This window comes from Poecilia mexicana, unplaced genomic scaffold, assembly GCF_051168715.1.
Source record: "Poecilia mexicana isolate PSO_F unplaced genomic scaffold, ASM5116871v1 scaffold_12, whole genome shotgun sequence".
Classification (NCBI taxonomy): Eukaryota; Metazoa; Chordata; class Actinopteri; order Cyprinodontiformes; family Poeciliidae; genus Poecilia; species Poecilia mexicana.
Window position 1 is genome coordinate 17778294 of NW_028263381.1, and position 27716 is coordinate 17806009.

The 27716-nt window shown below is 39.8% G+C and overlaps 2 protein-coding genes across 2 annotated transcripts; one reads left to right on the forward strand and one right to left on the reverse strand.

Annotated features, from left to right (window-relative positions):
• Window positions 1-13269, forward strand: LOC106914116 (anthrax toxin receptor 2-like). The gene is made up of 17 exons (XM_014980711.2): window positions 1-313; window positions 1377-1448; window positions 1953-2024; window positions 2168-2249; window positions 3019-3123; window positions 3505-3573; window positions 4857-4937; window positions 5033-5093; window positions 7721-7816; window positions 8462-8531; window positions 9489-9567; window positions 9738-9833; window positions 10897-10947; window positions 11735-11830; window positions 11910-12083; window positions 12197-12277; window positions 12822-13269. Exons 1-17 carry the CDS (start codon window positions 186-188, stop codon window positions 12858-12860), a joined length of 1452 nt encoding a protein of 483 aa, XP_014836197.2. The 5' UTR covers window positions 1-185; the 3' UTR covers window positions 12861-13269.
• On the reverse strand, window positions 13054-27689 carry LOC106914111 (ras-GEF domain-containing family member 1B-B-like). The gene is made up of 14 exons (XM_014980696.2): window positions 27473-27689; window positions 19406-19930; window positions 19190-19312; window positions 18710-18847; window positions 18145-18360; window positions 17867-17941; window positions 16026-16118; window positions 15700-15802; window positions 15327-15406; window positions 15095-15190; window positions 14914-15009; window positions 14394-14517; window positions 14235-14307; window positions 13054-14144 (listed from the first exon to the last, which is right to left on the reverse strand). Exons 2-14 carry the CDS (start codon window positions 19922-19924, stop codon window positions 14111-14113), a joined length of 1770 nt encoding a protein of 589 aa, XP_014836182.2. The 5' UTR covers window positions 19925-19930; window positions 27473-27689; the 3' UTR covers window positions 13054-14110.
• Between the last annotated feature and the right edge of the window lie 27 nt (window positions 27690-27716).

Below are 27716 nucleotides of genomic sequence, written 5' to 3' on the forward strand. Positions count from 1 at the left end.
CTGCGCGCCCTGCCCCTTTCGCCCCTCTCAGTTCTTTGCTGACATTGCCTCTGCGCACACATGAATAGTCAAAACAGCACTGATTCAACATGTGAGCAGCCGGCCAGAAGCCATACTAACAGTAGTGGCTCGTTTCTTTAATCCTCCCTTGAATCAACCGGGTGCTGATATGTAACGCATGGACCATGGATCGGATCTGGACGCGGTGCCAAATCCTGCTGCTGGTTCTGCGCGTTTGCTCCATGAGTTCAACGCTCCCTGAGGAAGGCGCGTCCTGCGATGGAGCGTTTGATATTTATTTTGTTTTGGACAGGTGAGTTATGGTGGCTTACTGTGTGCTGTTAATTGAAATGGTGTTAGTTTCTGCAGGAGAGGCTGCCTTTATCTCAGTTTTGTCCATGTATGGCTGTGTTTGGCTTCCCTTGTCCCACCAAATACAAAACACTCCTGGTCTTATGTTAAACATCCCTGACTCCGGCTTAGTTTATTCATTTTCATTATATATTATTTTTCATAATGTCTTAATATTTTTTGCAATATATGTATATTTTTACTTTACAAATAAAACATAGCTGCTGCTCTAATCTCTGACTTATGCAGGCGTCACAAGTCAGCTGCTCTTAATTCTCCTAGTTTAGTTTTAACTGTATTAAAACCTGCTTTTTCTGTCAAGTTATGGGTCTCTACAAAGTATTATAGAAATCTATGTTGGCTTACAAAGTAACTTTTTTTATTATTATTAAAACCACAAACCCCAAAGTGTTTTATTTGAATTTTTATATTGTAGTCCATACTTGTAAAGTGAAAGGAAATCTATATTTTTAAATTGTAAGTAAAAAACTGAAAAGTGTGGCATTTGTATTCAGCCCCCATGAGGCAAACCGCTATATTTTTGGGATATACCTCCACCAGTTTTGCACTTCCAGAGACTATTTGCAAGCCAGCTAAACCTCGATTGTTATGGAGAGTGTTAGTAAATAGTTTTCTGCTCATGTGAAATCTTGCATCATGTTTGCAGTTGAACTTTGACTGGGCCGTTCTAACTCATAAATTGTTGTCAGGGTTTTTGTCCTGAAGGAAGGTGAACTTCCACCCCAGTCTCAATCTTTTTTTCTTTCGTTGACAGGGTTTCTGTCAAGATTTGCTTGTATTCAACTTTCTTCAAACCGTGTTGTGCTTTCAATGTGTTGTGCAAAGATAATTTTCTTGCACTCATACCATTTTGCATGGACAAAACACCAACCATCTGTACCCAAAATGTCTTGTGGGCAGCTGTTGATCTGCCACATAAAATCCAAAATAAATTCAGGTTTGTTACACAATGTTCAACGTTTAAAGTGTTTGTTTTTTTTTTTTTTTCTTTTCTGTTTTTATAGGTCAGGCAGTGTTTCTAAACACTGGAACGAGATCTATGGCTTTGTGGAGCAACTCACCAGCAGGTTTGTCAGGTAATCCAAATAAAGGTTTTACACATTATTCCTCCTTTTTTTTTTTTTTACTATCGAGGGAGAAACAAATATCCTTCTCCTGCAGATAAAAAAAACCCAAACTTTTACGAGTCACGCATTCAGAAACAGACATTAACACGCAGCAAACCAAAACTATTTAAGTAGTGGCTAGTCTTTAAATACAGTCCAACAAAAGAGGGTAAAGAGAAGTAGGGCACGGCTATTTGAGGTTGCAGACATCACACAAAGCCAACAACTGCTCAAGAACTCCTCTGGGTAATGGTGTGTGGTATCTTTAGTTCTAATAGCAGGGTGGGGAAAACTGGACTTTAGCATGCAACAGATGTTAAATTTCGTTCTGACCTCTGCAGCCACTACCCCACTTAAAAGATATTAAAAAGCAAAAGCAGCAGAATGAGTAGAAGTTAATTTTTAGCTCTAGCTTTCGGGAAACGTTCAACACATTCAGTGTTTGATAATGCTTGGTAATGTGATGTGCTTCAGCCCCAGGATGAGAGTCTCCTACATCGTCTTCTCATCCAAAGCGTATGTAATACTCCCTCTAACAGGAGACAGGTATGTTTTCACCTATTTTTATTTTTTTTTTATTAATTTTTTTGCTCTGTTTTACAATGCATCTTTTATTTTCTAACTAAAAACAGTGCACAGAAATGTACATTTTTCTCAAACCTATGTTGTTTTGTGATTTTCTCCAACAGGTCTAAAATAGAGGAGGGTCTAAACACGCTGAAACAAATCAAACCTTCTGGTGAAACATACATGCACGAAGGCTTAATAGCGGTAAGCTGTTAATCATAATCTCATAAAACTATTTTGTTGTTTGGTCGTAGGAGTACATATAACCTCAACAATGCTATCTATTTTAGTTGGTGTGTTCCACAGCAAGTTGCACCTCAACCACTCACTTTTTATAGCCCTTCATTAGCTTCTGCGATAATTCTGTCTGGATATTTATCACCTCTTGATGGCAGAAGTAGTGGAGTTCAATTAAAATAATTGTTTTCCTGGAACAGATCTGGCATTTGAGCGCAGTCCACAGTAGGGTTGAGGTTGGGATTTGGCCAGGCATTTCCAAAAAGCTTGATATAGTTGGGTCCACTATATCTATTATCAAAAGGGTTTGGATATGTGATTTGGTTTATTGACCTATACAAGTATAGCCAATGGTGTTCAAGGTTTCTATTGAGTTAAGTTAAAGAAATGGGAGGAAGATGCCCCAAGACTGTTCCATTTACTTCTGTGACAAAGATTTGGTTTGTGCAGAGTTAGTTCAGTGTTTCTAGCTTTGAAAGCCAAGACTCTCCTGAACATATTTCTTATTTTTATGGCTGAACCGCTCAGTTTTTGTGTTTACAAACTGTAAAAACATTTCTTCAGATCATACATGACAAGTCTGAGCTTCAAAGTGTTCATTTTGGAGCAAGAGCTTCTTGTTTGGTTCTCAGCTTTTAACTCGTGACAGTTTTTGTGAACCAGGTAATATTGCCTGGCGTCTGAACAACTTGAACTTAATGATTCAGATAAATGAATGAAATATTTCGTCTGTCAGGTGTCGGAACAGATGAAGACTCAAACTTCACATCCATCCAGTATCATCATTGTTCTGACCGATGGCAAGTTGGACATCTATCTGTATGAAATGAGTGTGAAGGAGGTAAAACACACACACACACACACACACACACACACACACACACACACACACAGAAACACAAGCTACTGAAAATAAGTCTAGTAGAGGATGTGGGTGTGGGGAAGATTTGAAGTAATCCCCACTTCATTTTTTTTTTCCAGCTGGACTATATTTATGTATAAACCAATGAGGAACATAGCTGGAAAATAACTTAATCTAATTTGACCAAAAATGGTTTATTTTTAAGGCTTTTGTCAGTGCTGACTTCTGCCTGAACTAAGGGTTTAATTTGAATTACTTTGCCCTAATTAACTTTTTTTTTTGTAGTAACATTCATCTGCTCTGATCTCGTAAACTGTGTTGTTTGAAGCAGAATTCCCCTTCCTGTGTTGTGATTCCCAGGCGGACAAAGCCAGAGGATTTGGAGCCAGAGTGTACTGTGTCGGGGTCATGGACTTTGATCACAAACAGGTAGGAAGTACCTCTCTTCTTTTACTATTCATTCACGTGTGTGTCTAGAACCGTGAGAGAGAAGCAGCTTGTTTAAATAATGACTTTTTATTTGCCTTTCGGTCTGGGTAATTCTATGTTAGACTGTAAGAGGGACTCAAAGAAAACCCTGTTGTTTCTGTCCCACTAACCCTCCTTGACACTCTTGTTTAGTCTGAGGTCAACCGAACCCTTCCGGGATATGAAAAGTAAGCAGCTGGCAGGTGTTTGGAGATCCGGGTTTATGAGATTTTGACTCGTCTGAGAGAAGCCAATGTGCAGTTTTAAGAATGCGTCCTCATGTCTGAGCAGGACAAACAGGAATATCCTTTGTTGACTGTAAGAACCATCGGGGGAATAAAGCCACATACATTAAAACCCCACAGTGATTGAGAATCACTTCTCTGCTGTGACATGTGGTCTTTTCCACAGTCTGCAGTGCCTCATTACTCCTAATGAGATTTGGAAGGCAAAGGAAAACACTGTAATTACATTGGAGAAATGATATACGGCATTATTGCATCTTTCTGTGTATCTTACAGTTGTGTCAGCATCAATGGTGCTATCAGTATGTGTGGAAAAATAATATCAAATATGATGCTAAGATGCTCCTCCCCCTAAATGTCCCTTGAAGTCTTCAGTGCAAGCGATCTTCTGCCCAGTTTCAGACCCACAGCTCTCACTGGCCTACAGAGGAAGTAATTACATCACTCTCTAATGATATAATGCCAGAGAAACTTCCTGCCTTGCGATCATTAGCTGGAGGCTGCAGACAGCTGGCCGGAGCTTTCATCTCCTAGGAACAGACTTGCCCTCCTTAAATGTTGCTGAAGCAAAGAGCATCGCGTTATCACAGGGCACAGACCTCCCTGAAAGGCGACAGCATGAACTTGCAGAGCTTCACTTCAAATTACCTTTGGACTTAAAATCCCGACAGTCAACTTTCAGCAGGTTCTTTTTTCTTCAGAAACGCCATCCACTTGGCCCCCTTCAACGCTCTATGTCTATCTAACTACCTTTCCTCTCCAAAGAAACTCAAACAATTCATTTATCTTCAGTCTCATTGATTACTGCAACAGTGTCTTCTCAGTTCTGAATGCTGCTGTTGGCGTTCTCACTAAAAACAGGAAGATGGAGCACATAACCCTAACCCTTACCCTGGCTCCCTGTAGTTCAACCAGTGTACTTTTAACTGCCTCGTTTCTTAAACGTGCTATACAAATAAACTTGAATTGTATTAAAAACATTTTCTACTTTGGTCACAGCTTGCAGAGATAGCAGACGGCACAGAACAAGTGTTTCCGGTTCTTTCTGGATTTCATGCCCTCAAAGACGTTGTCAACAAGGTAAGTCTGTGTTGTAAAATCCGATCCGGAAAATCTGCACAAAGTGGTGCAAACGGCACGTCAGTCTTGTCTGGTATCATCTTTGTGCTTTGCAGGTCCTGAAACAGTCGTGCAGCGACGTGTTCACAATAGAGCCGTCCAGCGTCTGTGTGAACGGTAGGTTTGTTTTGTCTGTAAGGTTGTCCCAAAAAGTCAAATAATTGTTAATGACTGTGTCGGTATGTGGAGTGACCTTTTTGTTTTTGCTATTTATAGTTCTGTCATGATAACAAATTTTCCTGGACAATATATTCTCACAGAAATGATTGTGATAATCGATTGCATTGTTGTTTTAAGACCTTTTCCAAGTGGTATGTTAATAATAATGCCAGCTCGCCCTCTCTAAAACCAATAAACTTTAACTTTGTAAAGAACCATTCAGATTGAAACTGGAAGATATTTTAAATAACCAAAATAAAGCACAACCAAACACAACAAATAAAGCATAAATAAAAACCACATCCAACAGAAACCAGAAATAAAATGGATAATCATGTCTGTGTAAACAAAATTTCCCTTTAACAAAATATTAATCACCAGAATGGAAATTATTGAGCTCATATTAATTCACCATGTGACTAATTAGTTAATTGCTTTATACATTTTTAGATATATTTATAATTTTTTTTTACTGGATGATTTAGCCTGGGAGTGTCTTACATTTCTAAAAGATTCATTTGGGAAACATTTTAAGATGTTTTGGTCACCAGTGACTCCAGACCTAAACGATAAAACAAATCCTTTGGAGAAAACTTATTTCATCTACATAATGTCCTCAAAACTGTTGCAGAAGTTGGATAGGGTGAGGCTACCTTGCTGGTGTGTTTTGCGAATTCAACTTGGCAATGTGTTGCTGAGGCAGACTTGTGTAATCAAAACTGTTCTTTGCTTTTGGCCATGGAGTGTCATTCCAAAAGCTGCAGGTCACTGAACATCTGAAGATGCCGTTCCCTGACCACAGACCAAACACGAGAGTTGATTTAGTCACGTTAGCATTGACTGGTTTCTCCTTGGCTTAATATTTTACTGAAGGGTTGTTTTCTACTCTTATCTGTCCAGATATGTTTGATTTAAACTCTGACTGGGACATGCAAAGACCTTCACAGTCTGCTCCTGAAGCTTCTCCTTTCGTTATCTCGGCTGTGTGTTTTGGTTCGTCGTCGTGTTGGAAGACAAATTACAGGCCTGATTGTTGGAATGGATTGGGGAAACCTTCAGATCTACTTGGGGAACATCAGATCTCCACCTGATAAACATTATGGTTCTTGGTCGTCTCTGACTGATTCCCTTCTTCCTCGCCCAGATTTGCACGATCCAGTTTTAGAAGTCTACGGAGACTTTATAATAAAATGGCTTACTCAATTACAAATTATATTCAGCCAGCTGAATTTACCACAGGAGGACTTCAATCAAGTTGCAGTATGTCGAGGGTAATCAGTGGAAGTGCCTGCGCTCAGTTTTGACTGAAATAGAAGAGGGTTTGAATATTTATATATGTATTTTCATATTTTTTTCTCATAAAAATTTGATTTTTTTTTATTGTCTATTACTCACATTTGGTCCCAACCCCAAATCATAACGTCATACATCTTCTGATATTTTCTTATGACTTATGGGGCTCTGTAGAAATGTGAGCATGTAGTTGTTTATGTATAACTAAATGATGCCATGAGGAAGAGGAAAACTCCACCTACAGATAAACATAGGGGGGATCCTATCTTGCACTGAATAAGTACATTTCAGATGACAAACTTCAGAGATTTTTTTTCAGAACGACAGAAATTTGATGTGATGGTTTAAAGCCGACAAGCCTTTGCAGACTTTAATTCAGTTTAGAATATTTTGGATGAACTAGAAGGTAAAAGTTAGGAGAAAACCTGCTTGAAGTGCTCATTGTTTTGATCCACTTTGATGTTTTCCTCTCCATCCGCCTCAGAAATCGAAGATCTGCCATGAAATTCCTAGAATAACTGTGAAGATTAAAGTGTGTTAAAAGTGGAAGAATGGCAGGTTGAAGAAACTTCCAGATGGCTGAAAAAGCATTTATTATTGCCAGCGATTCTCCAATCAAGTTTGTGACTTTTATAAAAGTCACAAATGCAGCTTGAACTGCCATCTGATGGTGGCATATGTTACATCAGGTCCTATTAATTAAATTTAAGTTAATGAAAACATTTATTTATATTCTCAGCAGATCTGAACATGAGATTTGGAGCTACTCTAATTCACATTACAGAGTAGCTATATGAGGTTGAAAATAAGCAAATACTTTTTATCTTCTCTTTCATTATTTTATGTTTTTTTTCTTTCATGCTACTCTCTGTGGTTTTTTTTTTTTTTTGTTTTGTTTTTTTTTGCATGATCAGACAAAATATGAATCTGACCAAATGTTTTTAGCTATGTGGTTTTAAAAAAAATATAGAGTTTTGTAAACTTTATTGGGACTTTAACTGGAACTGGTGTTTCTGTTCAGCTCTTCAAACAATGAAGCTGCATCTGGTCCAAAAAAAAGGATGTAAACGTGGAAAAGTATGGTGGAGAATCTGTGATGCTGTGGGCCTGCTACACAAATTTCACTTAGTTTTAGATTTTGTTCCCTCCACTAAATGAATTTACTGAAATTCAAGATCAGACAGATTTGATATTTTGATAATAAAAGCTGACACACACTATTTAAAGTCTTGAAGTGTGTTGAAAAGTCACTCAATAAGTGTTCTTGTCATTCCCGTTTTGTTATCTTCCAGAATCTTTCAACGTAGTTTTAAAGGGGACCGGATTTAGCGGAACCAAGAGGATCGACAACCTTCTCTGCTCTCTCACTGCCAATCAAGTGACTTATCGTAAATGACACACACGACATCTCATACCCGTTCATGGTTTTAGAAACTGCTACTTGCTGCTACTGCTGTAAACCATCCGAGGGAATCTGTTTGCGCCAATGCTTCATGGAACATCGACATGGCGCCACATCGCTCACGGGGGGAGAAACTATCAAGTGCCACTTGGAACAGTGTGCAGATATCTGAGCTGCAACGGAAAATCGGGAGTCATGGCAGTGAGAAACAAACAGTAGCTGCCTTTTATCAGTTGTGGCGCGAGAACAGAGGAGACATTATGAGGCTGAGCACAGGGAGGGAAGAGATGCTCTCTGCCCATTAGTCTATTAGCAGATCGATGGCATGAGCTGCGCTGAGGTCAGTGTCACTGAGAGGACGAGTGCACGCAGCATGTGATTCCTGTTGAGCTGCTGTAGGATGCAGGGAAAGTGTTTACTTAACTCCCAACTTCCCCAGTGGTTTGTATAAAAAAAAATCAACTTAAACAGAAAATCTAACAAAGATGCTTAACTTTTTTAAATGATTTTACCTCTAAAGTTAAATGTCAAAGCAACAAACACTGCATGCCATTGGTGTACAATATCTCCAGCTTTGTACAACGTGCCCTGTTTTTTTGGATTTATTCTGTTTCTGTGTTTTTCCTCTCAGATGAGAAGCCGACAGTTGTCCAAGATGGCTACCTGCTGTGTCCAGCTCCTCGTCTGTATGAGGTTGGACAGTAAGTCTGCAAACTAATGCAACTATTAATGAGCTGTACATAAGCGCAGTTGCCTTACAATCAAAGATTGTTTAGATTGTGACAGTAAAATACAAAAACTTTTTTCAGACTATAATTGCACAGTAAAGCGGGCTTGTCACGTATCCATAATTTTAAACTTTTTATTAATTGCTGGAGATATTATCAGGTTGATCAAGTATTACCTCGCAGCCATTTCCTGTCTTATTTGGATCAGCGAACGTCTGCCTTGTATGAATGAATTGAACAAAATCTGGGTCACGTGATCCAAGTGAAAGGAAATAATTTCACATTTCTTTTGCACTCTAATTGACTTCTTATTGTAAAGGTAGTTGTGTGTACATTGGCTGTTTTGTTACTCATATATTCCTCGGAATCCTTAATTATAACTTTCAGAAATGTTTTTTTTTTGTTTGTTTGTTTGTTTTTTTAAATGAAATGCTTCTGAGTGTGTTAAAAGAGAAACCAGTACAGTGTTTGTGTAAAGCTGCCTCCAGGATTTGGATAAAGCAAAGTGAGTTTGGCCTGGATATCTCTGGGATTTAATGAGCCAAAGTCAATTTGACCATATGGACGTCAAATAGATCCATACGGTCGGGGGGAAAAAATCTCTACAAACAGCAGAAATCTTTGGAAATCTCAGATCTGAAATCTCAGATCAGATCATCCACATTTCTGCATAATCTACAGCAGTGAGTAAGAAAATCTAGTCCAAGCATAATTACAAAAAAAGCTTTTTATTTTTGTTTTGTTTCCCTCGAGTCCTTATCTCCAAGTGTAACCTAATTTGATATCTGGGTCCCTCGGTACTTTTGCCTTCTCATTTAGGACTCGGCAGTTTATTTCATAACAACGGATGTTTTCCTGGGAGATGCTGTTAGAGTAATGTGTCGTCTTCTTCTGATGATTTTTTTCAGTGCCTCTGTTTGTTGATTATAGATCAGTTGAAGTGCTGATTAGCCTGAACAATGGACAGTCGTACATCTCCGCTCCCGTCGCCATATACGCCACCTCATGCGTGGGTATCAATTTAAACTCTGTTGTGCTAAATAAAACAACCTTTCTGTTGGTGCAGGAGAAAATCTGAGAGAGAGTGTAGGCAGCACTTTTTATTTTATGTTTTATACATACATAATCATATTTGCACAGTTAATGGGGATCACACATTTTGTGCCTTGTTTGCTGCAGTCAGATGGGATCTGGGTGCTGTGGCTGCTGCTGGCTTTGTTGCTGTTACTGGCTCTTGGTTTATTCTGGTGGTTCTGGCCTCTCTGCTGCACTGTGGTAAGTTTACCTTTCTTTTATTTCCATATTCTTTTGTTTATCAGGTTTTTTGGTTGTTTTTTTTTTTTGTAAAATACCAACCACACAACACCCTGTGTTTCCTTTAAGTCACATCTCAGATAACCAAATAGAGTTAGCTCAAAAAGTAAAGTAAATTCTCTTGGAACTGTCAGCCAGTGTAGCTACTTAAGCTACAACTAAGAAAGCTTATTTATCAGCCTGCTCCCTAACAAGCATATAGCACTACTTAGCCACACTTAAGTAGTACTATATGTATGAGTAATGTACTGAGGTACATGCTTTCAAAAGTGCTAATTACTGCCAAAGACTGGACAAATGACTAAATTCTACAAATGAGGCAGCCATATTGGAAACTGGGTGAGAAACCTCCTTCATACGGTCAGAGATGGCGCCAGAGTCACTTGTAAAGGAGGAATTGTCAATGAACACAAAGGTGGCCAACCCAAGTTTCTTTCTGTTTCTAAGTCGGTTTAAAGGTTTTACATGTTTGTGACTGAGATAAAACTTCTGACAAGCAAATATAAACAAGGTAAACAGACGTTACTGTGCTTTACAGAAGTCATATTGGATTTAGGGTTTCACTTGGTGACTAATGGAGCACACACAAAAACAAAAGTGTGCCTATAATTACATGACATACAGATAATAATATATTGCTAAATATATATAACGTAGCATTTTCAAGCAGTCTCAGACAGACAATATATAATTAGTATTAAAAAAAAAAAAAAATAGAAAATCTAATTCTTAGAAATCCAGTGTCCCATAAATCTAAAATTAGTCTGGATTATTCCGGTGGATTTATTTGATTTGAAGCCCATAAATTCTGATTACCAACTACTAATGGAAATATTGGTAAACACCATTAACCGGGTGTTTTTTTGTTGTTTTTTTCCCTTCTTACTACTTTTAATTTCTGTTCATAAGAAGTATTTTATAACTACATGTCACAAGGATGCTGAAGGTTGATATTTGTAATTCTCATTTATTTATTTATTTTTTTTTACCACTGTTTAAAATGTTTGATATTGTTTTCACACAGGTCATCAGGGACCCACCTCCCTCTCGTCCTCCTCCACCACCTCCTGTTTTTGTAAGTAAAAAAGTCTTTTCTGAAGAACCCCCATGTTTTTGGGCGGTATAACTCACGCTGCCATCTTGGCAGAGGTGATTGAGAGAAGATCTAATTTTGGGTGAACACAGAAGGAGCGTCGGTGGAGCTTGGGAGGCTGACAGAGAAATGCTTTGGCAGAGTTCATTTGTTGAGCTCTAGTGAGAAAACTGAATCCCTTATATTTCTGTCATGGTGGAGATTAACTTCTAGCCTGACTAACGTGTCACAGTTGCAAGTTAGTGTCTATTGACTTGGATTAGATCATCCATCCATCAATGTTCTTTACACCCTTGTCCCTTGGTGGGTCGGGAGGGTTGTTGGTGCCTATCTCCAGCTAACATTCCGGGCGAGAGGCGGGTTTCACCCTGGACAGGTCGCCGGTCTGTCGCAGGGCAACACAGAGACAAACAACCAAGCATACACACACTCACACCTACGGGCAATTTGGAGAGGCCAATTAACCTGATAGTCATGTTTTTGGACTGTGGGAGGAAACCGGAGAACCCGGAGAAAACCCACGCATGCACAGGGAGAACATGCAAACTCCATGCAGAAAGACCAGGGCTGGGAATCAAACCCAGAACCTTCTTGCTGCAAGGCAACAGCTCTACCAACTGTGCCACTGTTCAGCCCTAGATTAGATCATATTAGATAAAAAAAAAAAATAGTGAATGTAGAAATCCAAATTTGGAGGCGTAATCTTGTGTATATTTATTTTACTCCCTAATTTTATTGTAAAGTATATTTTGATGTTTTTTTCACTCAGGAACCAGAAGAGGATCCTCTGCCTAAACACAAGTGGCCTACAGTAGATGCTTCGTATTACGGAGGCAGAGGTCCTGGAGGAATCAGACGCATGGAGGTGAACATTTTAGAGTGTGAGCTGGAGAACCTTTTCAGGATTTATTTTTGTAAAGTTTGTGTGTGCCCACTTCCTGTAGGTGAGATGGGGCCAGATGGGATCCACAGAGGAAGGGTCGCGACTGGAAAAAGCCAAAAATGCTACAGTCACTATGCCAGAGGAAGTGGAGGAACCCATCATTTCTCGGCCACCGCCAAGACCTCCACCTGTTTACCACTCCCCGACCCAAACCAAATGGTACACTCCCATCAAGGTGAGATCATAGGATCCAACTTATCCATACGGTCTCTGAAATAAATGACATTTAGGCAATTTAATGCAAATTTTCTTCATACAAAAATCACACGTTGATGTCCTCTTCTTCAGGGGCGTATTGATGCGCTGCTGGCTTTACTGGGAAGGCAGTACGACAGAGTGGCAATCATGAGGCCAACACCTCAGGACAAGGCAAGGAACAGACCCGATACTTCACCACAAAACCAAATACAAATGAATCTGGTCATTATAAATTATAGATTACTTTTATGTTTTCCAGAACAGGTTTTCACATATCCATTTTCTTTTAAAATCAATAAACATATTTAATTTGATAAAACGTATTTAGCGTTAATCTTAGTTATTATCACCCAGATGGATAAATAACACCTGTCTGCACTGAGCTTACTGTAATTAGCAGTATTTGATGGTTGGAATTGGTTGTTTGCTTGTAGCGTTTGGGTAATTACTTGTTTTTGGTTTTTTTTATTTTGTGGAGTTCTTCTGCCTAAATTTGAGATATTAAGGGAACCAGATGATATACACAAGTAAATCATAAAATAGAAAAGATAAGTCATTTAGCAAATATGCATCATGACTTTATTTGAAAGCCTAATTTAGGTTTTAAAGTTGTCAAATTGCTTCCACAACCACATTCAGATAAATCATTTGTGCTTTTTAAAACTTATTCTTGGTCATGTTCATCAACACTATCCACCTTTCTGTTGTCTTTTAGGGGCGCTGCATCAACTTCACCAGAGTTCGTTCTCGCTGAAGTGGATCAACTTTCACTCTCTAGTCTAGATTTTTCTTTTTTTCACCAAAGATCTCCAACACCTACTTCCAGAAGTTAATGTCTAAATTTCTGTGCGTTGTAAATAAACGTCTTGATAGTTAAAACGGATGGTGTTGCAACAAAATGTGTATGTAACAGTGTTTGTGTGTCTAAGGAAAAACAAAGAAACCAAATACTGATATTCTGTTTATTCAAAAGAGAAAATGTCTCTTCCACAACAAAAAAAAATCTTTCATACAAGTACCCCCTGATAACATAAAAGATGCACAAGAATCTTTAAAAAAATATATAACAAAATGACACACAGACGTTGTGCCTTTTAAAAAAACATGAAAAATGCATCATCACTTTTGCCCAAAGCTGGATATTAAAGGTTCTCTCGCACAAATCTACAAGGGCTGGATCATCTCTATACACACACACACATACACACACATACAGTTTTTACTTCACTCTAAACAAATACTTGTTTTTAACATAATACATGAACTGGTGTTGTAAAAGCTTACCATCACAGAGCCAGCCAACCTGCAACAAGCTCATCGTGAAACAAAAAAAAAAAAAAAACACTTTTTAAGCTTCTGATACAAAATACGACATGATTAGAAAGAATACAATGACTCGTATGAGCTGGAGTCACAGAATACTATGATACACAGCACAGGGACACACACTCAGGTGCATTATGTTCGCATGATGCTGCTGTCACTTACATAATGTAGCTTTACATGGAGCCACATCGCACATTGCAGATAATAGTGATCACATGACTTTACTGTCCAAATTGAGATGGATCAGTTGAAGGTACAGCCGCATCACCGTGTACAAGCAACTTAAAGGCTGTAATTTATGACACAAATTAATTCATTATGGCTCTTTCTGTCCATAACTCTTATTCAGCAGCTGTAAACATGTTGAACGTCTGTTCACTGGTACTTAGGAATACAAGTCCATGCACATTTTTGCCTGTTGTCCTATAAGTGTGTTTAGATGTTTTTTTGTTTTTTCTTCAAAAAACAAATCCTAGCTTCACGATGGAGTTATGTTTCTGGCACTTAAGTTTTTCTTTATGTAAAATTACTGGCACTCGTTGTAGTCCCAAAGGGTTGAAAATAACTTCTTTATTGTTGATGATGCTTAAGCTGCATCCGTTGTTCTGCAGGAGCTCGCTTGGATCCAGAATGTAAACTTTGGGCTTGGGAATATAAATCGAAAGTAGAGAAAACGTCTTAAGAGCGGTTTTCTCGATGGAGAAGGGAAGATCTGGAAGTTAAAACAAAGAAAAAGTTATTATTTTCCATACTGGCTTATTTCCCTATATGAATTATTTATCAAAAATGTTGCTGCACCCACCTCAGAGACCTGCGGCTGTCTTTCTCCATGTTGTTTTCTGGTCCTTCGCTCTCGTAGGAGGCCAGGTGCAGCTCTGCAACAACAACACAAATTGAGCTTCGTTTCCCCGTGGCTTACAAAATTGATAGTTGATGTGAAAGTGTTCTAATTTGTACTGACCGTCTTCCGTGTAAACGGACGTGGTGACCAGATACTGAAGAATGCGGCGGTCTCTGTCAAATGGACAAATCACCTGGCGCCAAACCAGGAACTCGCTCACTTGCTTCGCCAGCTCCCACAGTTTCTGTAAAAATGTCGCGAAAACAATAATCGTGATGACATGCATCTGTTCAGGTTTCTAAAGCCAGGAAATCTGTCCAGTTTCCACACATTCTATAGGTTCAAATTCTGAAATTTTTCAGAAGAAGAAAGAAAAAAAATTCCCATATTATAAGTTAAAATGTCTTGTTTCACTGGCAGATTATTTCACTTATAGCAAGTTCTTTTTCCATAAATATTAAGTAATTGTCTTAAAACAAGTTCCTACTTCTTGCTGAAGTTTCTTCTAAGTTAGTTTTGTCTTATAATTTGCACTAGAAACTCTTGCGCGATTTAACAGCTCCTCCACAAGGGGGAGCTGTTAGTCTGCGTGAGAAAGTCACTTCTCCAGTTTTTATTTTGAAAAATGCTTTGAACTGACCTCAAAGTTGATGTGTCCGTTTGACAGCCTGTTGGCACAGCCTTCATTCAGGAAGTAGATGTCTTTAATGAGGAGGCTGAAGAACGGAATCACAATCTGCAGGAAGGAGATTTAGTTACTTTAAATGTAGAAGAAGAATGTTTTTCTTTTTCAATGAGCAGCACGCTCCGGGCTCCCTCACCTTCTCCTGGCTGCTATGTGCGGTCTCGGACCTCTGGGTGGCGCCGCGGAGCGCCGTGCGGTAGTTGCTGAAGTTACTAGACGGGTCCATCTGGTGCTGGATGAGATCACACACATCGGACGTCAGCAGGCAACAAAACCACTGCTGACGTTTCAAAGATCCACAGCTCAGCTGAAAACTAGAGCATCTAATCTGCAAACTGCTGACGTGTGTGTGTGTGAATAATTCTGACCTCCAGGATTTCAAACTTGTCTGTGTTGACTTTATTCCAGGTTTTCTTCAGTCTGGCGACCGGACTCATGTTCATCCCAGCTGAGAGACACAGGAGAAAGCGTTTAGAGACGAAGCGCAGCTTGCAGAGCTCCAGGCCTCCGCTAACTGAGTTTAGACTCCCCTAAACTGATTAAAGTCAGCCTAAACTACAGCTGGCACTGCATTTGTTTGTTGGCTTTAGTCAATTCAGTGGCTCTGCTCTACAAAGACACCAAGAGAGCAACGGTTGATTTTTTTTTTTTCTTTCTCCTTGCCATGTTTTACAGCAAAAATTACCAAAAATTACAGGACAACTGGTACAGATTCTTAATAAAAACGAATCAAATACTCACTGATGATCGCCATGAGAGAGTTAAAGTTGCCGATGTTGAAACACTCCTGAGCCACATCGATGAAGAACTCTATGATCCGCGCTCGGTGTTTCTTCTTCGCTGGCTTGAATAAAAAGAAATAAAAGATTTAAAATCTGCTTCTAAATATAGGAAGAGCTTAAACGCCATTTAAATTTACAGCATGTTTACGTGCATATACTTTTCCTTGTTAGGCACTGTCGAGTTGTTTTGGTTATTTAAGTTTACTACTCACATCAAAATTGTGCAACTATAAGAACTAGAGATTGTTCTCCAACAACTAATCAGCTTGTTTGTGTGAAACATACCATGCAGATCTCTGTTGCCACCAAGTAGCTGAGCCTGTTGAACCAGCTGACGTAGGCCTCCAGGTTACTGGTTTTACGTTTCCGGAAGAAACCCTGGAGGAGGAACGGAAGAAGAGAATTGTTGGTAAACATTTAAAGAAGGAGGAAACTCTTCCAGAACCAGACCAAGTAATGCCTGCATAGATACTAAACTAACCTTACTGGCAAATAATTATCTTTGTTTTAGTACTTCGTTTTATTTTGTCAGAATAACAACTACAGAGTAGCTACATTGCAAAAAAAAAAAGAAAAGAAGTGAGATTTTTAGCTGCTTCCATTCACTGCTGCTGTGTTATATTCGCTTGGTTGCTAATTTAAGTATGTTGACAGGGTTTGAAAAAAATGAGATTCCTTGGGTATGGTGTTCAAAATGTCATGTTTAACAAATTATTTGATGTCTGATAGTCTTTGGCAACGTCTCACTTGTTCTCAATTTAATTCTTTTAGACGTTTGTACATATTTCTCACCTTCAGACATTAAAATGAATTTAACTGCTGTGAGCTTAACAGCTGAAGTGTAATAAAACGGATGATGCATGCTCTGTATTGAATAGTCCTCAACTAATCTCAAACAGAATAAAAATTTTTGCTTCGGTCTAATGAGATAAAATCTCACATGATGCGCCACATCTGCTTATTTCTTAAAGCTGCTTCTCTTCCATAACTTTCTTCCTTAACAGATCCTGTCGGCTTTTCACACCCACACAATCTGCCACCGTCACACTCCGACACGTCTCTTTTTACGTACATATGCTTTCTGGGTCCCCTGGCTTTTCCATTAAACACGTGGTTTCTAATGTGGCAAACCTGTTTTCCAAAGGTCCTCTTACATAAATAAACATTATGAAAGCTGTGTATAAATAAACTGGCCGTGATGATGCAATCCCAGAGGTTTGAGGCGCCACTAAAAGCTTACACAACACCGGCATCCCACTCCACTCCAAACTTCCCCCTCTCTACACCTCGGGACCCCTTTTTTTTAGTGACTCAACTGCTCTTTTACACAAAGTGGCTCTTATGTAACTGCAGCGAAGCAGGTGGGAGCACGGCAGCGGCAAACGCCGACTGAGAGCGACCCTTCAGCTGATTTCTAGGATCTCTTGGCGTGGAAAAGAACCTTCTCTCCGACGAACTGAGACACGCACACAGCAAAGGCTCTTTTTGTTCTCTTCCAGACATTTTCAAGAGCTCAGATAAAAGCAAAGCAGAAAGCCGAACAAGTCCCCTTCTATCTGCCGCGAGACTCTTTCATGTGGTTTCTGTGGCAAATAAACTCAAACTGGAGATGTCCACAACACTCAAAGCAGGCCCAGAACACAGTCAAAAATCAAAAATCAAATCAAACGGCTTAAAAATAGCAACAATGTGTGGTTCGTCTGGGTCGGGACTTTGATGTGGATAATTATGAACAGGTTATTTTGCTGTGTTTTCAAGCTTTCTTGAGAATAAAGCAACCCTAACCCTAACCTATCATTGTCTCATGCTGAAACTGAAAACAAAAGGAAGCTGCTCTGGGCTGTCTGGGCTAAAATATGTGAAAATTTAACAAGACTGGATGAGAAATCACACTTGTGTGAAATATTTGGTCAGAAGCACACCACGACTCAATACCTTGCAAAAAATATATCCAACCTTTAGTACATTTTATCACCTTTCAAATAAAAGCTATATTGTATTTCATCTGGATTTGATTTGATGAACCCAAACTAGAAAATGAAATCTGTATTTTTTCCCCTTCCATTTCACAAATTAAAACCAACTTGTGCTGGTCAGTCACATAAAATGTTTCCACTCAACTTTACCTTGTGGTTTTCCAGAGGATCCTTCATCGCAAAAGACTGAATAAACTCCTCAGGACCAATGAAGCTCAGTCTATCCTAAAGGCAAAACATCAGGCAGAGAAACGTCAGAAAAAATGACAGCTGATGTAAAATATGGTAAATGTATTCTAGCTACTTTATGTGTCTGCTGTGTTAAAAATAGATAAAACACCAGAGTGACCGTCTGGCACCAAGCCCTACAACAGAACTGCTAAAAGTAACCTAATTCTTATTTAACCTTTCGTTATCCGACCTCTTACCAGTTCAATGTGTGTCAGCTGCTGCGCGAGGATGAAAGGATCGTCGCACGCGCTCAGTATGTCGGCCCTTTGAGCTGAAGCCTGTTTGGTCTTCAGCGAAGCGGGACGTTCCTGCGCCGCAGCGTTGAGCGCAGCCACGGCTTCCTCGTACTGACCGAGGGCGGACAGGCGCTTGATGAGACGCTGGGTCATCTGCTGCATGGCCCGCCAAGAATACTAGAGACACACATGAAGACACAAATGAACTAAACAATGACACTAATCTAGGTGTGGTTCCTACAGATAGATGGATGGGTAGAATAGTTGATGGCTGGACGAACAGAAGAAACACAAGATGGGTGGATGAATGAGTGGTTGTGGGATGGCTGGTTGGATGGTTCGATGGATGTGTCCACCCATGGTTGGATTGATGGCTGGATGTTTGGATTGTTGAGTGGATTGATGGTTGGTTGGTTGGTTGTTTGGATGGTTTGATGGATGGGTGGGTGGTTACGTGGTTGGATGCACTGACCAACCATCCATCCTACTGATAGATGGTTGGTTGGATGGCTGGTTGGATGCTTACCTCATCCCCTCGAGCCACGTGGAGCGTCATGTCCTTCAGGCATCGCATCATGCGGTCGTCTCTGAAGTCGTATGGAAAGGTTTCCGTCCACTCCGTCAGCAGCTGCACCAGTTTTGGTGCCACCTCACGGAAACGGATCTGAACATGTTGCAGACGGCATAGAGTCAGTCTAATGATGTCATGACGATAATTTAAAATCTGTTATGTCTGAATATGACTTCTTCTCTCTGGTATCTGGATTAGGCTTAAATCCCTGCTGCACTGCAGTGAGATCTCTTTCTTTCTTTATTCTCCTGGATTTGCGGGTTTGTTAGTGGGAGTGAAATTGTGTGGGACTAAGTGAGAGTGACAGTGTGTGAAATAAATACACCTGCACATGTCTGTGCTTTTGTTTGTGTGTGTGTGTGTGTGTGGGGGTGTGTGTGTGTGTGTGTGTGTGTGTGTGTGTGTGTGTCTGTGTCTGTGTGAAGGTCCACCCACCTTATCCAGCAGGGCATCTCCGGACCGCTGCTGCTCCACACACAAGTGACAAACCCTGGTCATGAGCTCGTATGGGTGCAGGAAGAGGCGCGAACTCAGCAGGAAGGTGAAGACATATGACCTCTGAAGATCAGGAAGCAGAAATAAGTTAGGATTCTTTTACAACTACTACAGAATTTACCGCATAATCCTTAAAAAAGTAGAATGGCTACATACGTCAGGGTAATAATCCACAGTGGGAACCAGATGCTGGATCAGCGCCTCAAGAGAAGCTGAAACCAAGCTGTTGTCGTGGTAACACATCTCCCCATAGCTGGTGGCGACGCCATGACCGTAGAGCCGAGCTTTCGCCGCAGCCCCGTTGCTCCGGCAGGAGTGTTCACTGCTGCAGCTGCTGCTCGTGTGGCGGTACGCTCGGCCCGGACAGGAAGTGCTGTGCTGGCGAGGGCTGTGGGGCTGTGGCGAGGAGTACGGGTTCTCCGAAATGGTACAGCTGCTGCCGTAATGGTGCTCCTTGGTGCTCACGGAGGAGACGGAGGTGGTCCGATACGCGCTGTGAGGCTGCGGCACATCGTAAGGGTTTTCGGTTGGGGAGTAGGGGCCATTGTAGATGTTGTCTCTGGACGGTTTCGGAGCGGAGCCGCTGTGGTACGGGCTCGGAGGCTGAACGTGGTTGTTGTTGCCGTACGACGGGCAGGAGTTGAACTTTCCTGCGTAGGGCGTTGTTGGGGGCATGATCACCTTTAAAAGAAAAGAAGAAACACAAATATGAAGATTTTAGAGGTGGGCACACATACTGAGCATGGATCTGCTGCTAAAAAGCTGGGGTTACTTTCCACTTTCACCACATGCTTGCTCAGGATAAAATATCTCCATACAGTTAGCTGGGCTTCCATAGATAGACAGCTTTAAACCAAGTGGCATTTAATTTAAATGTACACTATTAAGTTAAGATTGACTTTGACTGTAAGTACCTGGATCTGAGCTTGGATCTTTTTAAACCTGTTTGTCTTTTAGGCCGTATTCTAGATTACGCTGCTTTAATCAACCTCTAGTTTGTTTGCCTAGAAAGTCCGGTTTGCTTGGGAAAATGTAATCGAACTCCGATAAGGACCAAAAAAGCAAAATCTGGTCTGCCTAAAAACCTCGGTCTCGGTTTGGTTGAAGTGAACTCTGGCACGATTCGAATTAATATGAGAATGCAAGCGAACTAGCGACTGCTCCGAAAACAGGATGTGGACTACAGCGCAGGGCATTCTGGGTAAATATAACCAAACAAACGCATGACTCTAGCCATAGCGGGAAATTCTACACTAACACGGCTCCATTTGTTTACGAAAAAAGAAGTTGCGCTCATGTCTTCTTCACAGGTTTTCATTTCGCTTTCTTCACTGGTTCTTGGTGCAGCGCCACCACAGGCAAGGAGGGGAACGGGTTCTTAAAAGGGTTTGATTTGTTTGATACACTGCAGTGTGAAAGAGAACCACACCAGCTGAAAATTTAACAAATGTTGCAATCTTGGCCACCAACTGAGCAGAGTGTACAGAACTATCAGGTGTGAAAACACCCTACAGGTGGTTTAAGAGCATTGAGGTCAAATCTGTTGTAAAGTGGAGCTGTACAAAGGAAAATAATTTAATTGAATTAAATTAAAGATGATAAATTAAATTTCATATATGCATTTTCTGCCCCAGATATGTTTAGTGAGTTTTTGTTTGTAGAACCATGTTGTAAAAACATCTAATCTCACACTTTTCATGCTATGTTAGAAATACATGAGCAAAAAGGGGAACTAAGCCTGCATTGTGAAGCCGTGTAAAGTCCTCGCCCTATTTTTTAATTTTTTTTAATGTGTGGATATGTTGTGGGTGGAAGGGTGGAGTATATTTAAAAAGGTAATAATTAGCAGTCATTTTCAAACACTGTTTCAGTGTAAAATATCCATAATCAATACAAACTGAACCAGACAAGTTTCAAAGAGTTGTTGAATGAAGCAAATTTACTTCAACTAATTCCCTTTATATCCAAAACCATCATATTTCTTTTTTATGGTGAACCATTTCCTCAAAAGCCACTGCTGCCGTTTTAAATTATGGGTTTTTTTTAGGTTTAAGACTGGCTTAATTGCAGTAAGGCAGAGTTATAATAACACGTTCTCACCACATCATTTAATCCAGCTTTATTTAATGTATTACTTTTGTAGTTAGCTGACTACCCTTCAGTCAACATGAAGACAAAGCTATATCTCCTGCAGTGCTGTAGATTTCCTGGTGTTACAGTATCCCTGTCCACCTCATGCCCTGGGAATGTGGTTGATGTTTAAACTGCGTTCAGCTATTGTGAAAATATCTCACTCTGTCTCTCAAAGCCGAGACTCAGCAAGTGTCTGTGACGATAATCGCACCTAATCGCTTAATTTTAGATCTCCTCTATTTGTTATTTGGTGTTGTCAATGCTTTATAAAGCCATCTTTTTTGGAAATGATTCTCCAACGAGTCCATTTCTTGGGAATTTTACAAATGAGCTCGTAAGAAATGTCTGCTCCACCCTATTTCACTGTATCGTTTACCACATTCTTGAAGTGAACTTGTTGGCAGTAGTGCAGCATGTGGGCGGAAAACATCATGACAAATGGATGATCTCTCAAGTCAGCAATGATTTCTCTGTCTTAACAGTTAAAATAATTGGATCCGAGGTCGGCAAGCTGATCCCAGATCGCCAGTGGAGCGTGCTTTAGCACTGGAGCCATCTTTATCCTGCTACTGTCCATGAATCCCATGCATATATACGTCTGGAACGTTTGGCGCACACACACGCGTGTGCCAGAAAACAGAAAACCCCGCAGGAATCCAGCAGAGTTTTGTTTGTCCATTCCTGCGCCAACTGTGGAGTCTGTTTCAGCCAACATCTTACACACTCTCTCACACACCCTCATCCACCATGGCGCCTTGCCCCGATGCCAGCATAATCCAGACTCGTATGCACAAGTCACACACAAATGCAAGACGGGAGGAGCAATGCAAACATGCAGACACACACACAGTCACAAGGATACCGCAGCTTCTGGCATCCTGCCTGAGGAGGCCTGTCCAACTCTACACTCTGTGATCTCAGCCTGCTTTTAACTTTCTGACTTGGTTAAAAGATCATAGCGTCTTTACCAAAAAACAAAGTCAAAGGCGTTAAAAGCTGAGATAAGAGTCCAATGGCTAATATTTCCTCTTGTGTCTCTGTGTTTATGTTTTCAGTGGGGTAGCATGTCTCGGAATTCGAAACCAGTGGCGATTTTTCCAGACCCACTTCCTGAATAGTTGACCCCGTTTTGGGTTGTTGTGGCTTCCACACTGCGGTGCTGAAATTGCACTCTTTCTAAATCATAGGTTGGATTCCCTTTCAGACGGATTAAAAATGGCATCGGCAAAATAGCTTCATATTAAAGGGGATTGTTTGCATTCGCTCGCTTGCAAACTTTGAAACTGCAGCCTTATGGGCCTGTTTGATGTGGGTAGACAGAAATGCAGAAAACTTTTCCTCAAGTACTGGAAACGCACCAATCATTGTTTTGTGGGAAATTTCCGATGACCCTTTTTTTTTTTTTTTTTTTTTTGCAAATCTTTGATCTGTCGATACTGACTGAAAACAATTCAGATTTTTCTGTATTCTTAGCCTCCTGCCTCAGTCACACATTAATTATTTATATTTTGGAAGCAGAGGCAATCTCACAAAGTTTACTGTTTTCAACTAAATTTTGAGTACATTTTAAATAAAGACGAAAAAATTACACTTTCAACTGTCTTAGCATCTTTGTTGTTAGCATGATTAGCATTAAGCAGCAGAAGATGGAGATTTCCCAAAATTTTCCAACATTTCCAAATAGAGTGTGCCCCATTACACACATATTTTGAAAACATCACTTTGGTTTGTTCAGCCTTCTTGTTATCAGCTGGAATTCTTGCTCTCTTTCATAAGAAGTAAATTTTTCACACCGATACTGAAAGAGTCTTCTTCTCTAGATAATTGCATTGATACCAAAGAGTTTTGTTTTTACTGATAGAAAACAGACTGGATTCCAGAGTTTCCAACCAGTCAGTCAGCAATCTTCAAGCTAAAAATCAACATCTAGTCAAAAGCTACTTTCTCACTAAATCTCTCCATACAGACCTAAAATGGTTAACCTGCTTTTTGAAGTCAGTTTTGATCGATTCAAACAGTTTGGTGCTTTTCTTGTTGTTTTCCTAATGTTTTGCATACCTTTTTCTTCTGCTGCACAATCTTTAAAGTTTCCACGTTCCGGGTGGTTTCAAAACAAGCACAGTGCGTTGCTGAGACCAACGAGATGGTGGGGGATCTACAACAATAGAGGCATTATCTCTCCTGTCATGGCATTAACAAAACACAAAGACCCTCAGGAGGAGATCAGAAGAGATCAGAGCACATTGGACACACACAGCAGCTTTCGCACACTCTGGCTCCTAGGATCATTTTTCAATCAGTCGTACGAGTAAACCTGAGTTTAAGCCAGAAAGTCATAATCTACTCTTAATGTTTAGGTGCAAATGTAAATGTCTGTGTGGGAAAAGGAGTACCTCCAGACCAACGTGTTGACTTAAGCGTTTCGTAAACCTCAAGGACAGACAGCAGCAACTCCAAAAATTGTGCAAAACAGACTTTGAGGTTTCACATTTATGCACACACAGCACTGACCGACAGCAAAACTTTGCACTCATGAAAAATAGCATGCAAACAGTCTGCGGCTACCTCGGTCATTCTGTTTTGTGCTTATTCAAAGCAAATTGACTGTACATGCTGACCAAAAACAAAAGCAAAAAAACTGTTTGCACAGATATTCAAAAGACTTCCAGTCAAATTAAAATACAAAACAACTCTCATCCTTTGAACCACTTGTGAAGCTCTATACAGTCTGGATGCTTATCTGAAAGCAGAATACAGATTAATTAGTACAATAGAAACCTGTGCTCATTAAGACTGAAGTCCAGCATGAAGCAGTTAACACACACCGAACATTTGGGAGGTTTCTGGGACTGAAGGAACAACCTGCATCTGATAAGAGTAGCTGTAAAACAGTTTGTCAGAGTGGAAACGTGCCAAAGTGGAGAGCTGCTATCTCGGCTGAACTCTGCACCTCATGTACTTTGACACCAATAAGACAACAACAGGTATGAGGTGTGAGCAAGGAATGCATTCAAGACTGAAGGACATTCCTAAGTCATACTTGTTAACCTGGACTTAGATGACATGAATCCTTCGTCATCCATATTGCAAATGATGGTTTTACATGTGCTGCACAAGTATCCAGAAAACAAAAGGGAGCAAAAGTTTCACTTTGAAATTTCTCTAATATCACTGTCTGTCATGGGTGACATTCAGGTTATGCGAAGAAAGACTAAAGTGCACAGTGATGTGATTAGTTTCCATTTAAATACTTTTGGTTACACCCAGATATGCTCTCAACCTCTAACAGATTCATATGTATATTTAACAAGATCTGATTAAAGCCAACAGAACTGCTAAATTAAGTTATTTCGAGTAGAAAATGAAACCAAGAAAAAATCTCAGCTGCCATCTTTGTTGTAAGGTCAAAAGAAAAGCTCAGAGGTCAAAACTCCTACATTTAGTAGTTTAGCAAGTTCTTCCTGCTACTCCTGATTTTGGTTTTGCACTCACAGCAACTCTGTTGAATTAAGTTAAAAAGTTAAAATCAGGAGTAACCTGCTAAGGTTTTGGTTGCATTCTAACAACTGATGCACTAAACAATCAGCCAGTGATCAAAATCAACCGTTTTTTTTTTTCTTGTATTATCAGGTTGGATATTGAGACTTTTTATATAATTTTATTAAACTTCTGGTTTAATAAAAGCTTACTTTTAATTGAAAAGACACACACTTTCAATGCAAGTCATTTAAAACAAACATTAAAGTATACAGTAATTTTTTTTTTTTAAAAACGTCAGTATGGATGGATGAAATCTGTTATGCATAAAGTGAAAACTCACCATTTTTTGTCTTTAAACACATAATCAAGTAGCATGTTCATTAGTAAACTAGTTCTAGTTTCATGACAAACAAATAAAGGTGAGGAACTTGTGACTGGATGCACGGTAGTTCTATCCTCAAACAAAGCCAAAAATTGGTAGTGACCAATAAATGGTGCATTTTTAGTTCTAACACAACATAAACACAAAATAAGGTGAGCTTCACAGAAGCAGGCATATTTTAGCATTTTCCTCATGCCAGTTGAAAAAGATAATCAACCACTTGCTTCCACTTAAGACATTTGTGTGTTTGAGGGTTACTGAATGTTGCTTTAACAGCCCTGGTAACACTCACAGCTAATTCATCATGCAGCTTTCCCACGTCATTCACATAGCGGGAAAAGTGCTCCACTAACATAACGAGGAAACAGCCCCGAGCCCAAACAAACGCTTGAGGAAGCGTGTGGGTCAGAAGGGGGATCCTGCAGCCACTTTAGGCAGACCCAGTGACCATTACAACAATCTGATAAAGGAACCAGAGCCCAAGCCAGATTCACTGATAAACAAGTTAGCCAGCAGTGCATTGAAGCAAGGGATACCTCGTGGTTTCAGGTTTGTGTCACAAACACACCTGCTGCTTGGATCATTTGGTAGGCTAGTACAGTATTAACCCAGAGACAAAAAAGGATAAAGACACGTTATCTCCTCAGCTGCGGGGGTCTAAGCTCTCTCCCACACACACACAGTTTCTCTTGTCTACAAATCTAATTCAGTGCTCCAAAAAAAGAATTAGAAAGAAATCTAGCTTTCCGCTGGGATTTCTGTAACTTTCTTGGCATTTGAGTGCAAAACATCCATTTGGTTGGGGCTTGTAAGTTCAACAAATCATGAAATTTGCTTCACATTTATCAGTGTGGTCATTTTATTGCTTTTTTGGGGGGGATATTTAAAGAAGCTTAAAAACCAAAACAATCAATGAATTGGACAAGAAGTTATCTCAGACTAAAGACAGAGGACAGCATCCAAATAAATCAGTGTAAAAAGCTCCTTACGCAGACAGGAGGATCGTTTCTTTTTTTTTCATTTGTTATATAATAGAATAAGGACAAGTGTCTGAAAACATTCGAATTCTGTATTTTTCCAGACTTTTCAAGACACCTCAGACCATTTGTCACAAAGGTTTTTAAAAGCTTGTTGAAATTTTCCATAATACCATTCCAACTTCTTTTAATGAGATCTAGAGTGACCAGAGTTGTGTTTACAGTATGGACCACACACACACACACACACACACACACAGGACAGACCCTCCCCCACTTGTTTCTGCACATTGCCAGAAAAGCTAAAATATTCTACAAAATAAGCACCTGAGGGGTATTATTTACTTCATTCTGTTTTCATTTCTGCTTAAATCTTTACATTAAAACAGACGTTACATAAAACTGAAATCCTGTATTTTATCTTACTTTTATATATTATACTGTTTTTCTGCAAGTTTTTGCAGGGTAAATTTAAAAAAATGTAAAAATACCTATGCTTTTATTTAATTTCAACGTGAATTACATAAAAACACAAAACTTCACCAATTACTACATGGAACATTGTAACTTTATTTCATTATTTTCAAATCTGATATTCTTGCTTCTGTAGTAACAATAACTAAGGTTAACCAATAATTAATTATGCTGCCTGGAGAGAAAATGCTTGGAAGGTGCTTGAAGGTGCCAGATTACAGCCAATGAAGGGAGGACTAAAGCCTGGCCAAACATTAAGCTTCACACACATTTTCCCATTCTTTCCCTACAGAGACACACACACACACACACACACTCAAAATCTGTAAGTTTCTCTCTCACACAGCAGACCACACGCCTGTTCCACATTATGAGCTTCTTACTGAGTCATAACACAGTTAAAAAAAGTAGAGGCTGACTGTAGAGAAACCATGCTGTGCAACCACAGGTGCTGGGTGAGTAATGTTTGCTTCTATCTGACTGCCAGTCTAATTATAAACTCACATGGGCGGTAAACAATAACAACAACAAATGCAGTGACTCCACAGGGAAGAAATTGGACGTTATTATTGTCACCTAGAGAGGCTAAACTTTGCATTTGTCTTTCAAAGAACCAAAAACTGTTTGAAACATGTTGATATCACGCTTTTTTTAGGATGTTCAGTCTTTTCGTGATACTTAATATTATTAAAATGAATGCAAGTACATTCTTTAAGAAAAAAAAATCAAGTGAAAACCATTTACATAACGCTTAAGCAAAAAGAAAAAAAAACTTACCTCTTACTTACGGCGCTCAAAGTCCGAATAAAAGCGCTTTAGCTCGAATAAGAGCTATGTATATCTAAACTATCTGTAGTCTTCCACACTATCGCTAAAAAGATCATATAAGTCTATCAGCAATGTGTCCGTAAGGCACTCTTCTTCATTGTGTGTCTCCGCTCCTGATATTTGAGTCAATTATTTGAACCAGCAGGGCTGTGTTGACTGAGCCCCACAAAGCGAAACGTATTCAAATGACTTC